Below are 17,124 nucleotides of genomic sequence, written 5' to 3' on the forward strand. Positions count from 1 at the left end.
TTATTTTTTGTTTATTTATTTTTGAGAGAGAGAGAGAAACAGAGTATAAGCAGGGGAGGGGCAGAGAGAGAGGGAGACACAGAATCCAAAGCAGGCTCCAGGCTCCAGGCTCTGAGCTGTCAGCACAGAGCCCGATGCAGGGTTCTAACCCACAAACCGTGAGATCATGACCTGAGCTGAAGTCGGACGCTTAACCGACTGAACCACTCAGGCGCCCCCGCGAGAGGGCAGATTCCACAAGGACAGGCTTGCCCATGAAAGTCGGGGTCCTTCGGAATGACGTGAAGCCTTGGATAAGCAGAACAGGTTATGTCTTCTTGCTTAAGGTAATCTAATTGTTCACCTAAGAGTTAAGGTCCTGTCATATTTAGAAGGCTTGGGGTAAGATATCTCAGGCTCTTGCTTTATTTTTATGTGACTTGCAAAATGGCCCATTAATAATTGATGACCAAAAGTATCTTCCGACATGTGGCCTCTCAGGTCTTGCCAAGCTGTTGCCTGTGCATTTTTCACATCTGCACTGATCAAACAGATGTAATTCTGGCAGCTCGGCCACCAAGGTCCCCTGAAGTAACTGTGAGAATGTGGTCCAAAAGCTTCTACTAAGAACCAGTGTCAAAACATTCATACTTTCCCAACAGATTTCTTTTCGGGTTTTCGCAAAACTAAGAAAGCAGCCACTCTTTCGAAACCTAGCCATTAATCAGGTCACTTGAAAAATGGAAATAGACCTTTTGCCCTGGCAAACAACAATGAAGATGAAAGAGCTTGAGTATTCAAATTATGCACCTAAGCAGACGTGAGGAGCTGTACCCTGGCCATACCTCTATACTGTTACTGCTCATGATGTCCTGCTTGGGAGACCTAGAAATAACAGCATCCATCCACTGAGTCTGCCTTCAGTCAACCTTTTTTTTTTTTTTTTTTTAAATTTTTTTAAACGTTTATTTATTTTTGAGAGAGGGAGAGAGACAGAGCATGAGTGGGGTGGGGGCAGAGAGAGAGGGAGACATAGAATCTGAAGCAAGCTCCAGGCTCTGAGCTGTCAGCACAGAGCCCAACTCAGGGCTCGAACCCACAAACCGTGAGATCATGACCTGAGCCAAAGTCAGACACCCAACCAACTGAGCCACCCAGGCGCCCCTTCGGTCAATCTTTTTAACATTCTTTCTTGGGTAAATAAGGCCTTGCCTACACGCCACTAATCATTAATGGTGCTGCTTTTAAGCAGTTGTTATTTATCAAAGAGAATTTGAAGTTGTGTCTTTAGTTTGTGGTTTGGTTGTCTCCGAGGGGCTTTCTCCTGTTTACCAGAAGGCTTGTCCTTTTTGATGATGTGTCTATGTTGGCCACACACAGACCAACTCAGCAGCACCCTGTCCTGGGGAGATGGGAGGAGGAGAGAAGTGCAAGGAAACAAGCTTCAGTGGCAGCACGTGGATATGCCTCACCGCTGTGGCTTATGTTCATTACCCCATCCCGAATTTGGCCCACGCAATCCCTAGGAATTGCCGTAAATACTTTTTTGGGGATTAGATGGAGCTTAAAGTTTATGTAAAGCCTACTTCAAAAAACTACGAAATCACTTTGACTCCTTTCTCTGAGCTATTTTATATCTTCCACTATCTTTTTATCTCCCCCCCTCCCATAAATCATTCCTTTTTTTGAGAAAAAAAAAAATGCTTTCAGTGAAGCAGCATTGTCAGTATGAGGATATGTCCTGGAATTATGGACTTGGCCCTTTGCTTTTCCATGCTGACAAACCTGGACCACGTTAACAGTGGTTACTTGATGGACGTGGTTAGAGCCATGCTTGGCTACTGCAGACCTGGTGACAGAAAGACTGGTTACTGCCTGTGTGGAGTCACTGCGTAGGGCCTCCTTTTGTTCCTCTCCTCAAGGTACACATGGAAAATAATATTTGCTCAGCACCCTGTGGTCATAGCTCATAGCTGTTGATGACTGGCCTAGAGGACTCTGGCTGTCCCCATCTCTGCCCAGGGATCTACATTTTGTTGGAAAGCTTTGTTCTACAGAAATAACGGTGTACAGATAAACTTTTGTTAGATGGGGGTCAAGAAGCTGCATTACATTCTTTGTGGCCTTCAGTTGATTACTTTTCAGTTTGTTTATTGAACACTTATTAAATACCTTCTATTTGCTCAGTATATTTGCTGGGTCCAGTCTTTTTTTTTTTCTTTCTCAAGAGGTTACCTGTAATTTCATCTCTTCATGTATGGGGTGAGAACCTTTATTCTTACCATCTGCTATCTTAGAATCTATATATCCCTCTGCCTCGTTCTGTGAATTTATCATGTTTGACCTTCACCACAAGCCCCATTTTCTTGCTGAGCAGATCAGTTGTCTACACAGAATTTCTCATTCATTCATGACAGGCTGAATGTGGAAAATTTTGCTCCTGAGATATTCTAGTGATTTTTCTAGCAATAAGTCATTTTTATTGCTATTTTCACCTACAGGTTATTCTTTAGGTAAAAGAGCATTGCTATTCTAGAAGGTGATTTCACATTATCTTAGCCACATTATAATGTAGCCCATGTGGGAACTGTTTATAAGGAAGCATTGGTCAATTCTACATGTCTGGGAATGGGTCTTTCCTTCCTTCCTTTTCTCTTTTCCTTCCTTCCTTCCTTCCTTCCTTCCTTCCTTCCTTCCTTCCTTCCTTCCTTCTCTTTCTTTCTTTCTTTCTTTCTTTCTTTCTTTCTTTCTTTCTTTTTCAATTTTATTTTAGAGAGAGAGAGAGAGAGAGAGAGAGAGCACAGCAGGGGAGAGAGGCAGAAGGAGAGAATCTTAAGCAGGCTCCATGCTGTGCATGGAGCCTGATGTGGGGCTTAATGTGGGACTCTATCCCACAACTGTAAGATCATGACCTGAGCTGAAATCAAGAGTCAGATGCTCAACTGACTGAGCCACCCAGGTGCCCCAAGGGTCTTTGTTGACTCTTGGGCCTCTTCCATCAAGTGTTCATATTACTATCGGAGTATATGTTTTAGAAATTGTGTCTGATTATATCAGTCTCTTATGTTAAGTCCTTCATGGGCTTTGCAGCTGCATGCTTTTGTGCCTTCCGGCATGCTCTTGTTCCCCCCTCCTGCCTGTGATCCCTTCTTTCCTGCCCACCATATTTATGTGCATGTGTCTAAGTTATTCTTAGCTCTGTGGGAGCTCTTCTCACACAGTGTTGCTTGATGCTCTATTTACACATCTGTGTCTTCCCTGTACTCTGGCTACTTGAGGTCAGGAACCGAGTCTTACTCATCTTTGTCTGAGTAAGTAACCAGTAGCATAGTATGCTCATAGTGGGCAGTCATTGAATGTTTGTAAAATGAAAGAATAAAGACATGACCGAATGCATACTAAAAACAGGAGTGTAGCGTATTTCAAAATATTTTATATAATTTGCTAAAAATAACTACTTTCTAATGAAAGTGACCAAGATTTATTAATTAAGAATTCATTCTGATTTTGTAGTAAACTCCAAGAGAAAAAGGTATTAACTATGGTAGACAGCATCAGTAAATGATGTTTCATTCTTTCATTACCAGCCAGTCTGTGTTCTGATAGTGAGATTTTTTTTTTAACCAGTTATTTGTAACACAGGATTGCTAGGGATTATAATCTTCAAGCAGGGAGTCCATGTACATCAGTTTAGTTTAATGTATGAGCAGAGACTGTCTCCAGGTTGACTTTGTCATCCTTCATTGCTGTTAATAAGTAAATTGTCAAACTGACCAGGTGGTGTAGACTCCTGAGGATGCTTTTTTGTATGTACCTTGAGAACTGGTAACATTCGTTGGGTTTTCCTTTGCTCAGTGTGTCACCTCAGGTCAACAGCAGGACTCAATGCTGTTGAACACCTAAGGTATGATGTTTCAAGACTGCTTTGGGTTAGAGTTTGTAGAGCAAACTAGAATGTAATCTCGGTGCTGCTTGCTTGGTCTGCCCTCTTGTTCATGGATTATGGAATTGGAAAAATGTGAATTTCTGCCCTTGTAATTGTGAATTCCTGCCATAGGACTGGGGTCAAGCAAGCTCCAGAATGCAGGTATGTGAGCATGTCCTGACCACCTGGAGGAACGGTGGAGGTATGCCTCCTACAGTGATTTGACTACTCAAAGAACTATTAGAAGCATTTCCCTGGGGCTATCTTGTAGTATTGAGTATACCACTCAAAGGCTACAAGTTCAAGGAAGCAAAATTCCTTCCTGGACACTGCACCTGCAAATGTGGAGGCACCCAGTGTTTCCACATCTGTTAATCCATTACACCTATTGCTGGCTCAAAGGTCATGTTGGTTGACTCTATAAAATGTTTTGAGGTCTACCTTGTCCTAAGAAATTTCCCATGGTTTTTTCCTTCCTCTTTAATTGCTGTTTGGTTTCTATCCTTTCTTTTACCTCCAAGCTTCTTAAGAGAGCAGTCTTGACTCTGTTATTATTCAGTCATTGGTTGATTATGGTCTGGTCTTTACTTTTGTGAGTCTGCTGGACCTGTCCTTGCTAATACAAAAGTTAGCAAAACCAGATGGTTGTGTTTGGTCTTCTTCCTACTTAATTTATCCTGTGGCCACTCTCTAATTCTGGATACTCACTTTCCTTCCCTAACTTGTAAGGATCCATCTCTTGCTTTTCTCTTCCTTGAGTCTCTGGCCATCCTTCTCAGTCTCCTTTGCAAGTACTTTCTCTTCCTTTATCCACCTGAAATGCTGCTGCTCTCTAGGGTTCTGGTTTGTGGTTGAACACACTCTTCATGGGTGAGGGCACCTGTTTCCAGTTTTCAACAATCGTGTATGTGCTGGTGGCCTCAAATAATCGTGTCTTGAGCACTGGAGGGCACCTGCAAACTTACACTGGGTTTGTGCTCCCTGTGGCTGCATCAGCAGAGGTGTCATTGGTTTGAGCTGCTGGAGCAGTCCCCTAAGTGTTTTTTTTTTTTTTTCCTAGTTTATTTATTTATTTTGAGAAAGAGGGAGAGAGTGAGCAGGGGAGGGGCAGAGAGAGGGAGAGAGAGAATCCCAAGTAGGTTCCATGCTCTCAGTGCAGAGCCTGATGCAGGGTTCGATCTCGAGAACTGTGAGATCATGATCTGAGCTGAAATCAAGAATCAGATGCTCAACCCACTGAGCCACCCAGCCCTCCCCCAAGTGTTTTCTACCATCAGTGTCTCCCCACCCCAGCTGGAGCTAGCAGAGGTGAAACAGTCATCCACATGGGGCCCTCCTCTTTCCCTCCACCACACTGTCTCTCAACAGCAAATCTAAATTAATAATCTAGAGTTTGATTATTTAAGATGCCAGATGGCATGCCATTTTAATTTAAACCAAATAACTCAAATATTTGCTTTGCTTTAAGCACATAAAGTACCAATCACTGCAGCATATTTGTGTTTATGTAATACAACTATACCATCAACACTATTTTATTGTTTTAGAAGTAGGAAAATATAAGGAAGTTGCTTTTATTAAAAATTTTTTAACATTTATTTATTTTTGAGAGACACAGAGAGATAGAGCATTAGCGGGGGAGGGGCAGAGAGAGAGAAGGAGACACAGAATCTGAAGCAGGCTGCAGGCTCCGAGCAAGCTGTCAGCACAGAGCCTGATGCGGGACTTGAACCCACAAACTGTGAGATCATGACCTGAGCTGAAGTCGGATGCTCAACCGAATGAGCCACCCAGGCGCCCCAAGGAAGGTGCTTTTTAATGAATAAAAAGAGACTTTTTAGTTCTTTTTGATTTTTTAAAAAAATTTTTTTTTATATTTTATTTATTTTTGAGACAGAGAGAGACATAGCATGAACGGGGGAGGGGCAGAGAGAGAGGGAGACACAGAATCGGAAGCAGGCTCCAGTCTCTGAGCCATCAGCCCAGAGCCCGACGTGGGGCTCGAACTCACCGACCGCGAGATCGTGACCTGAGCCGAAGTCAGACGCTTAACCGACTGAGCCACCCAGGCGCCCCTCTTTTTGATTTTTCAAATAGTCTTGTGCCACTGTTAAACCTCTTACATGCTTCTATTATAGCACTTTTTTTTAATGTTTATTTTTGAGAGATAGAAAGACAGAGTGAGCAGGGAAGGGGCAGAGAGAGAGAGACAGAGAATCTGAAGCAGGCTCTAGGCTCTGAGCTGTTAGCACAGAGCCTGATGTGGGGCTCAAACCCACAGACATGAGATCATGACCTGAGCCAAAGTTGGACACTCAACTGACTGAGCCACGCAGGTGCCCCACGTTTCAAAGTTTAATGCAACTCTTTTTATTTTTTTAAATGGGTGTCTTAGTTTGGGCTGCTGTAACAAAAATACCATAGACTGCGTGGCTTAAACAACAAACATTCTCACAGTTCTGGAGGCTGGAAGATCCCAGATCAAGGCACCAGCACGTTTGGTGTCTGGTGGCCTTCTTCTGTGGTCGTGTTCTCCCTGGGTCCTCACATGGTAGAAGGGGTAAGGGAGCTCTCTGGGGTCTTTTTTGTAAGGATGCTTGTCCCATTCATGAGGGCTCCATCCTTATGACCTAACCGCCTCCCAAAGACCCCACCTCCACATACCATCATATTGTGGATTAGGTTTTGATGTGTGAATTTTGAGGGGACACACACATTCAGTCTGTAGCAATGGGTAAAATAGAGACTAGAGTAGCGCCCACCTCATAGGATTTCTGTAAGGACTGAATGAGCAGTGCCTAGTACAGAGTTGGTGGTAAATATGTATTTGTATCTATTATTATTACTGTTATTGGTCACTCCCACTTGCTTTCAGACTCCTTAAGATCACAGAGAAGATACTTTTTATTATTTTATGTGTGACACTGAGTGATAGTCATTAATGTATAATAAAGGCTCAGCAAATGTTTTAATGAATGTTGAAATGTGCTTAAAAACAGTTTGTCCATGTTGTCTTAGGAAACCTATCTGTTGATAAAGGGGATCAATCCTGTACTTGTTAAGCTCAAGGTCTGTCTTTTCTATTTTACTGTCTATTACAGTGGTGTAAGGCCAATTGATTTTCAGCATTTGGACTGAGAAATATATTTTGTGACCAGTACAACAGAGGTATGCCTTACTGGCATGGATGTATTTCTTAGATGTAAAAATTTATGTTTTCAAGTCAGTTACTTTTAATTTTTTTATTTTTTCAGTTTTAATACTGCTATTTACTTTTTTGTAAGCAACTTTGAGTTCTTTGTTTTCCAAACATACATTTATTTTTTTATTTATTTAAAGTAGGCTCCACACTGGGCAGGGCTTGTGCTCACACCCCTGAGATCAAGGCCTGAGCAGAGATCAAGGGTCAGATGCTTAACCAGCTGAGCCACGCAGGAGCCCCTCAGATGATATTTTAAATGCACCAGCACAGTTAACTATTTCAAAGAAACCTGTCGAATCTTTTGTAGACTAAAGACTCCTGTAGTAAAGTGAATATTAACATTTAAATGTATCAGTTTCAGGAATTCAGTTTTTTTGTTTTTTTTTTAAATTTTATTATAGTGAAGAATGTGTGGTTTTCCTAAGTAGTACTTGGTAGGCAGTAGGCTTTGGAATGTAAGCGGTAAAACCATCCTCTTGCCTCGCCCTTGCTGAGATGTTTGTTTATAAAATGTGGTAGGGTTGGAAAGTACCTTAAGTTCCTGTCTGATTTAGATTTCTTTGAAGTGTCTGTGTGTGTGTGTGTGTGTGTGTGTGTGTGTGTGTGTGTGTATTTAATTAGAAAACCAATTTGTGTCATCTTAAATATTTTATTATTGATAAATATTGACATTTGTATCATTCACTGTGATAGAAGGCACAAATATTAATTTGGGAACCTTACCAAAGTAAGCTTATGTTACATTAGTCAGTTAAAAGCTGTAACTTCCTTATTAACTTTTTTTCAGATTTGGATCTGAGACCCAAATTTCGTTTACTCCATCAGCCTTATCCAGGCTACTGAATATAGTCTAGTATTACCTAATGTTTATCTTTTTGGGTAGGCAGATTTGCAAACGTATTCTTTTGGTTTTGTGAGTGAATGTATCTTAGTGAGTCCATTGCCTTTCTCCATATGATTGATTATAAAAGGTTACTGTTTAACCAAATGGATGTCTGTAATCCAAATTAACAGACGTAACACAATATATTTATCTAGGCTTACCTAGTGGTCAAGGATACAGAAATAGTGAACACAGAAACCTGTTTTCTTTTACTGTTCATAAAGAATTGCGTTTAGCCTTTTGATGATTAGAGCAGACTTTTATTTTTGAATTTTTAAGTAATGTTTTAAGTTTATTAATTATTTAAGAGGGATATTGGAACATTAGAGACTGCTTTCTTTAAACAAGAAAAAGTTTAATTATCATAGAGCTATATATTAGATTCTTTATTCAAATTGTTATAAATAGATAGTTATACCTGAGATATAACTTGGCATGTGATAGCACTCACAGTATTCCTAAGATTTTATTTCTGGCATTATGGGGATATCATATTTATTACAGTTAGATGAACACAATTCAGACGTTTATAGTGTCATGAAAAGTTTCATTTTTGTAACTTTTGCTAACTAGAAAGAAACATCTCGTTTGAAACATAGAAATTGTACAGCTAAATTTTGATTTTCATGAAAATGGGAAATGATAATGGTAGTATAAATAAAGTAGAGGTTCCGTTTCCTTGATAGCATTACTCCCAATTAATTTAACAAATACTTAAGAGCTCCTGTGGTAGAGTGTAGACTGTATTTGATAAATATTCTTACCATTGAGGTCTTTGCCATGTAGTGGTGGAGGAGAGAGCTTTTTTAATGGATACTCTTGGCCCAGTAAAGAGAACTGCCTTCCTTCCCAGCCTGGGGAGGTATCTGTGCAGTGCTAGAGAGCCCTGAGGGTGGAGATGGGGAGGAGAAGGTGGGCCTGGTGGGTGGGTGGGTGGGGGGGGCGGTTTGCAGGTGGGCTAAAGAATGCTTATGTGGAGAGAAGCGACACATGTATTTTATGATGCATTGCACAGATATGTCCTAATTCCCTGCAAAATGTTGGGTACCCTCAGCCCTGCCCCAGTGTTCCATGGGTTTAGAGGCATGTTGGGAAGGTAAGACAGTGGAGGAGATAATGGAGCAGTGGGAGGATGCTGGTCTTCAGGTCTTTTCTGAGGATATTTTAGAGAGTGTAGACCAGAGGTTGACAACTGATGATCAAAGTCGACCCGCAGGTGTGTTTTATTTAGTTTCATAATATTTAAAAACTTAAAATAGTCAATATTACATACAGAGAGATTTCACCTGAAAATGAATTCAGAAAATCAGCCACATTCAGTTAGCCTTTCCTGCAAGGTGACTAAATTAGCCAGAGCTGAGGAGCACCTGCCTTTTTTTTTTTTTTTTTTTTAATTTTTTTTTAACGTTTATTTATTTTTGAGACAGAGAGAGACAGAGCATGAACGGGGGAGGGTCAGAGAGAGGGAGACACAGAATCTGAAACAGGCTCCAGGCTCTGAGCTGTCAGCCCAGAGCCCGACGCGGGGCTCGAACTCACAGACCGCGAGGTCATGACCTGAGCCGAATTCGGCCGCTTAACCGACTGAGCCACCCAGGCGCCCCGCACCTGCCTTTATTTATGTCTCTTGTCAGACCCGTGTCGCTGTTTGGGTTTGCCACTCCTGCCATAGACCTTGGCTGACTTGAGTTTGTGGTATACCTTGAGGGTTTAATGATCCTCTGTTCTCACTCTTGTCTCCTTCTGTTTCCCAGTCTAAAAATCAGCCCTGACAACAGTAGCCACCTATAAAAACAGAAAAAAAAAAAAAAAAAAAAAAAGGAAGTGTGTTCACTATGACCCTGATATTTATAATTTTTTTTCATTCTTTAAAATATGTTTACCGTGTTCATAGAAAGTGCTTATATTTTCTGTCCTTTATCTTCTTGCCCTTTTATTTATTGCAGGGACAAGTAATATTTGTTTTCATCTCATGTCATTGCAGAGTAGCCAGGACACAAAATTATTTTAAGCAAAGTACCCCCACTTTAAATAAAGTTTTCCTAACTTTTCATACAGTCTACAGAAAACTTTTTCTGAAGTGTATTGAAATATAATTTTGAGAATCAGATGCATGTTTTTATTTTAAGCTATATTACTTTGTCTTCATGTACGTCCAATAGTACTAACAGAGTAAAAACCAGTTTTGTTTGTAAGGGTTTCCTAAGTTGTATAAGAATTATAAAATATTTTTCTTCTCTTTTCTCACAAAATTCTGCCAGCGAGTTGAAAATGGTGACTTCAACTGGATTGTTCCAGGAAAATTTTTAGCATTTAGTGGACCACATCCAAAAAGCAAAATTGAAAATGGTAGGTTTTTCTTTACTTTACCATCCAAACATTTATTTCAGTTCATCTTCTTTAATTTCTTCAGATAATCCTTTCTTTTGATAATATTCTCCAAAGAATATCTATTAGTCAAAAATTGAACAGTAGTAATTAGTGTGTTAAGTATTATAGTTTAGTAGGTGGTAAAGAATCACTGTTTAAAAACTAGAAAATTTTTAGATTGCCATAAATTGGATGCTCACTTTGCCTGACCCAGTTATGAAAGAAGAATCTGAGAAGCAAACTGGTCAAACCAATCAGCAGATTGTTGCACTTTGTCCGTTGTTCTGAGATTTGGTGGTGGGGTGCTATGTCAAGGTATGCTCTGGGGAACATCATGTGGCACAGTAATGACGATGGTGGTGTCAATAGGTGTCATTTATTGAGTGCTTGCTGTGCACTAGTTACTAGCCAGTCACAGCATTATCTCAATGCACACTCAACCCTGTATGAGGTATAGGTACATTTATCTCCATTTTGCAGAGGAAGAATGGAGTAGGCTTATGAGTAGGGTTTTGTTCAGAGTAATGGGGGAACTAGTACTCCATCCCAGAGCTTGGCTTCTAAATGTTGCCACTATTTATTTAGTGATCTATTTATTGTTGATCTATTTATTTTTTATTATTTATTACATCAAATAAATGTTGATCTCTTTATTTAGTTCCATTATGATGACAAGAATACTTTTCTAGCTGACAGTCATTAAGTTACTCATTTGCAGTATAGGTATAGCCAGCGGCATACATACTCAGGACGCCAAAAAAACAAAACAAAACAAAAAAATAAGCCTCTTGAATGACATATGATCAGCTACATGAGTTTTCCCTTTAATGTTTATTTTCTACTTAATTTCATCTGTTACCTTCCTAGAAGACAAGTATTGATAGGCACCAAAGATTTAAGGATAATTTATGGGAGGAGTACATAAAATTTAAAAATTTCACTTATGAACACAATAGCTCCTTATCTGCTCACAGCTCTGGAATATCAGTGTTTTTTTTTTTTTCTTCAATATATGAAGTTTATTGTCAAATTGGTTTCCATACAACACCCAGTGCTCATCCCAAAAGGTGCCCTCCTCAATGCCCATCACCCACCCTCCCCTCCCTCCCACCCCCTATCAACCCTCAGTTTGTTCTCAGTGGAACATCAGTGTTTTGAAGGAACATAATCCAAAAACCCCTGATTGAGATTTATTCTTTCTGCATTATCATCATCATAAGTATTTTAAAAAAAATTTTTAATGTTTATTTATTTTTGAGAGAGGGAGACATAGAATTTGAACAGGCTCCAGGCTCCGAACTGTCAGCACAGAGCCCACGAGGGGCTCAAACTCACTAGCCCTGAGATCATGACCTGAGCCAAAGTTGGACACTTAGCTGACTGAGCCACTCAGGAATCCCACGTCATCCCAAGTATTAATTCTAAACTCTAGTTTCATTGTACGTTGTTATTCATGCATTTAGATTTGCTAATTTGTTTGCACTCCCACACATGTGCTCCTCAGTTCACAGCCATGACACACCTTCCAGGGAACTCTCCTTGAATCATGCTTTCCCTGTGATGGGGAAGGCGGGTCTAGAGACTTAAGCTCTCAAATAGGAGGCCTCTGTACTGAAGCCAGAATTACATCTTCTCATTCATGAATTTGCTAATGAACTTTGCTCCAGACATTGACTAACTAACCCTCTGTCATGAGGGTTGTTAGGACTAACATGTTATGTGCCCAGGGAAACTGCCTTCTGGTGGTTGGTCTTTCAAGACAGGATTGATTACACTTACCTTTGGCCTCCTGTGCAAAACAATCTGACTCAGACCCAGAACATCTTGGTAGGTGCATGGTTTCAGTAGTGGCTCTGTCAGCGGGTGTTCATTTGACAAAGTTGAAAGAGTTTTGCTATTTAAGATTCACATGTTTTGTGACATTTTCTTTTTCTTAAAAAAAATTTTTTTTTAATGTTTATTTATTTTTGAGAGAGAGAGAGAGACAGAGTGAGAGCAGGGGAGGGGCAGAGAGAGAGGGAGACAGAATCCGAAGCAGGCTCCAGGCATTGCACTGTCAGCACAGAACCTGATGTGGGGCTGAAACTCATGAAAGAGATCATGACCTGAGCCAAAGTCAGATGCTCAACAGACTGAGCCACGCAGGCGCCCCTTGTGACATTTTCTTAAAGAGAAGATGAGAGGTGTAATGGAAAGAATCATTTAAAAAATTTTGAGAGGTAATACATATGAAAAAATATATGAAAAAAATAAAATGCAGGTGAATTAAAAAAAAGCATAAAAATGACCTGTAATTCTACCCAAGTTTTCAAGGGTTAATAGTTGGTGGTGGGATAATAAGGGTTTTAATTTTCTTTCCATCTGCTTCTCTGTATTTGCTTGCACACACTTCCCCCTCTTCCAGTGGAATACGCACACACACTTATAAAAGTAAACCTTTCTTTCTTTATAAGTATAGCATCATGATTCCTGTCTCATATCAGCTTTTTTCACTTCACATATTACAGACTTCTTTCCATGGTAGTAAATGTAGATTTTCATTATACTTTTCCATGACTGCATTGTATATTATTCAGCAATGTGCCATAATGCTGTTAATTAATTACTTTTTCAATGAAATCTACATTGTTTACAGTTTTTCTCTTTTTAAAACTGTCATGGTTGGCAAACACATTCATGCATTTTCTTTGTAGTTCTCATTTCTTCTCTAAATTCTTAAGTAGTAGAATCAGCAGATAAAAGGCTATGAATATTTTATGTAACAACTTTTTTAAATTGAATAACAGTTGACCTATAATATTGTATTAGTTTTAGGTGTGTAACATAGTGATTTGATATTTCTACACATTAGGACATGGTTACCACGTTAAGTCTGGTTACCATCTGTCATAATGCAAAGTTGTTACAATATTATTGACTATATTTCCTACGTTGTCTATTACATCCCTGTGTCTTATTTATTTTATAAAGGGAAGACTGTACTTCCTTAATTGTCAAAAATCTTTAAAAATTCTTTATGGTTGCATATTGTAATACTGGGAAATAATTGTAGCTACCATTTGCTTATATGCCAGGAATGGTGCTAAGCCTTTTGTGCACATATCTTCGAAATAATCAGAACCACCCTCTGGGGGAGGTGGTAGTTATTTTATGGAAGAGAAGATAGATGCTCAGAGGAGTTACCTGACTTGCCCAGGTTTACACAGCCAGAAAGTGGCAGTGCATGGATTCAAACAGGTCTCTTTGATTCCAAATTCTATGTTCTTTTTCATCTTATTACAGAAGTACATGTTTACTATAGAAAATTTAAGCAATATAAAGGAAAGTCACTTGTAATTATATAATCTAGAAATAAGCCCTTTAAAATATTGCTCTATCTACATCTTTTTTCCCCCCCTCTGCATATATTGTACCCTCTTACATTGAGAAAAAAAGTTCTGAAAGGGCTGCTCACCTAGTATTTGTTGGTTTTTATGATGCCTAGAGCATTCTCACTTAAGGCTGTCGTTGGTAAATATTGATACTCTGCTGGACTCCCCATTTTAAGATCTGATATTCATTAGAAGCTTCATTGTAGTTTTTGTAAAAGGGCTTTAACTACTTTGTAAATGTTTTTTGAGCTTAAGAAAATAATTGTGTGATAGGATTAATAAACTTGATCCAATTACAGTGTAATCTGGGTGCTTTTTTTTTTTTTTTTAATTGAGAAACTCTGTGTTTCCTGAGGAGGCTGAAAGTCATTTAGGGGTTAGTAGAGAAGGTAGATTTTAAAGAAATGAACACTCAAATAGCCATTGTTAGGATGTAACAAAAGAAGCCCTAAAATCTTGGGATCTGGGCAGAATGCACTGTAAGAGTCTCAAGTGTGTGTTGTGTCCACAGAGAGCAAATACAATTTTTACAGTTGTCTTGGTTCACATTATTTTGATGGTGAGGGAGAGAAGGGCCCTTACCTTTGTTGTTGTTGTTGAGCTCTACCTTTTTTTGCTTAAATTTGAGATGCTGCGTGAATAATATAGTGGTAGAAATAAACGTATTTTGGATTTCCAGTTTTCCAAAAAATCCCCCAAACTCTCCGATGGCAATGTCCTTCTTATCTCTATTTAAAACAAAAAGAAAGAAAAAGAACAGAGAAAGCTTGAGAGGGAATTGCAACAATTTGAAGCCGATTCTGCCTGATCCTTTCATGACAGAAGCAGGTATGCACAGCTGGGCCATGGAGCCTGACTGCCCCTTACTGGCTGTGTGAACTTCCCAGACCCCGTCAACTTCTCCGAGCTTCAGTTTCCTTGTATACCAAATGGGGGGAGGGGGGGCGAGGGGGAATAGGATGCACAATGCAGGCATGTAGTGAAGATTAGAGATATTATATGAAGTGTCTGGCACAGCGTCAGGCACATAATAGGTGCTTATTAGATAGCAGATATTCTGATTACATTTTTCTCATTAATTAGCCTAATAAACATATTTTATCGCGTCCTACATTTGCCTGCCCATTTTGAGGTTTTTACTCTTAATAATGCCTGTGTGGACTAGTCCTTTGCTGTTCTTCAGTTTCTCAGCTTTAAATGAGGGGCTGGGAAGAGATGAATTTTAAATCTCTCTGCTCTGAAATTCAGATTTCACTCTGCTCTTGGGCTCTGCCTGTGCTTTATTGATGCCAGGGCGCCATCTAGCGGCCAAATAGAGGACGGGGCTGATGAATGCTCCGTTCTGCACGTTGCTAAAATCAGTCCCAAATGCACTGATAATACCCACAGTTATTCAGAGGTTGTAGGATATTGTCATTGTCATTGGTTACGGCTCACTTGAAAGAGTTTGAGGGATTTTAAAGAAACATGCTCACCAGCTCTAGGAAGTGCAGCCTCTAATGTTCATGTAATATTCCTTTATTTGGAGACCTAACAGATAGAATCAGGTTGGATCTTACTTGAAATCAGCCCCAGCACAGGCCCTGGATTCTGACTGCCAGGGTTCAGATACTGCCTCTGTCTCTTACCAGCTGTGTGTGTGAGCCCGTTCACTTTTCTAGGCAGCAGTAATTGGCTAATTGCAAGGTTTAATGAGATGACCTATCTGAAGCACTTAAGTTTAGTGCCTGGCACAGAGTAAGTGCTTAGTAAATGTTAGTTATGATTATTACCATTATCATTATTATTTCTGTATCCTATCACCATATTTGGATAACTGTCCAGTGTTGTTTTTTTTTTTTTTATCCAAATGGACACATAGTTTCTCTTAATAGTTGATTTAAGTATATTACCTATAATGCCATTTACTCCTGATGGAAATTAATAGGTGAAAAGAAATATTCTTCCAGTCTTGGCAGAGGAGGGGAGGGGATTGACGCTAAACCAGCCATAGCACATCAGGTAACAGGTGCCATCACGGAGGTACCAGGTATGCTAGGAACCCAGGGTCAGAAGTGCTCATCAGCCTACCACACCAAGGGAAGGCTTCCCATAGGTTTGTGAGTCCTCTTCTTCCCGTTCTGACATGGTAGGAAAGTTCTTGTTTCCTTCTACCGACCACAGTTCTTTTCTCCTTTAGGCTGTGAATCTGTTGCTGGAAAATAAGTTGAGCCTGGTAGGAAAACAGATTTGTTTTTTCCAAGTAGAAAAGCACCCGTTTTCTCTAAATGTGTGTGTGTGTAAGTTACTGCTTCTACACCGAAGATGGAAAATAAGCCCTGTATTACCTGTTTGCTCGGAAGCAGCATGGCCTGTAAACATGACGTATCTGGGCTGTGGATTAGTTCGACCTGCCTTCCAGTTCTGCCGCCATCCACTGTGTGACCTTGGCCAGGTAGACCAGTTAGGGTTTGGTTACAGGCAACAGAACCCATCTCTGGTACATTAAACCAAAAAGGCATTGCGTGGGATTACGCTGGGGATCTCACAGCCTCCAAGGGAAGGCTGGAGAGTGAGGCCTAGAAAATGAACAGGATCCAAGGGAGATCACGTCTCAGCAGGGTCCAGGCAGGGAAATGGAAACCACACCATTTCAAACGGAGTAAGTTTCATTCAAGGGATTCGTTACAGAGAAGGCTAAACAGGAAAAGGACCACACTGAGGAAACCAGAATGTTATGGAGGAAACAGCTACTGCCTTTAAAAAGGGAGAAAGTGAGGTCGCCGGCAGCCAGGGTCTTGGGAGGGCAGCCAGGCTGGTATCAGGAGCTGGGAAGAGAATGCTGCCCAGCTGGTGTTTGCATTTGGGGGCTGAGGAGCAGATACGTAGGGGCTGGGCTGCAGCCTGGTGCTGGGAGCTCTGGCCGCTCCTGTGTTCTGCTGCCGAAGCCTTGCTGGCCCCCACAGGGAAGTCCCTTCTCCTTCCTCTGGCCTCCAGTCACTCTGGTTGTGCTTCATGCCTCCTGTTTTTTGAACTGAAAGGAAGCTAGCTGCAAATGCCATCCGCAGACCCCAGCCCCAGCATGGGAGGGTTGGCTCGCAGCTGAGAGAATATAGGAAATGACCAGCACAGGCAGAGTCTGAGGCAACAAGAAATGTAGCCAAGGTCATAGGGCAGCCATTGCTGGTTCACTGTGCAGGCTGCTGCTGCCCATTTGTGTGGGGCTCACCACCCTGAATGAGTTCTGAGTAGATTGTCTCACCTGGTATGCTGTGAGTCCGTGAACCCTGAAGAAGTTCCAGATGCAGTAATCAGGGTGCTGAGAAATGAGTCCCCTGTTAGTAGCTGGGGCTGGGGGCAAGGGCTGCAGTGGCCAAAGCCACCAGGGGTCACCTCTGTTGATTGGCCAAGTCTA

The 17,124-nt window shown here is 40.7% G+C and overlaps 1 protein-coding gene across 7 annotated transcripts in view; it reads left to right on the forward strand.

The window, feature by feature from the left end:
* CDC14A (cell division cycle 14A) overlaps nt 1–17,124 on the forward strand; it is a 184,970-nt gene that overhangs the window by 90,429 nt on the left and 77,417 nt on the right. For all 7 annotated transcript variants that reach the window (XM_042953050.1, XM_042953047.1, XM_042953049.1 and 4 more), the window contains one exon: nt 10,251–10,338. In XM_042953050.1, the coding sequence (XP_042808984.1) occupies nt 10,251–10,338 (88 nt within the window). The remainder of the gene's footprint in view (nt 1–10,250; nt 10,339–17,124) is intronic.

This window comes from Panthera leo, chromosome C1, assembly GCF_018350215.1.
Source record: "Panthera leo isolate Ple1 chromosome C1, P.leo_Ple1_pat1.1, whole genome shotgun sequence".
Lineage (NCBI taxonomy): Eukaryota > Metazoa > Chordata > Mammalia > Carnivora > Felidae > Panthera > Panthera leo.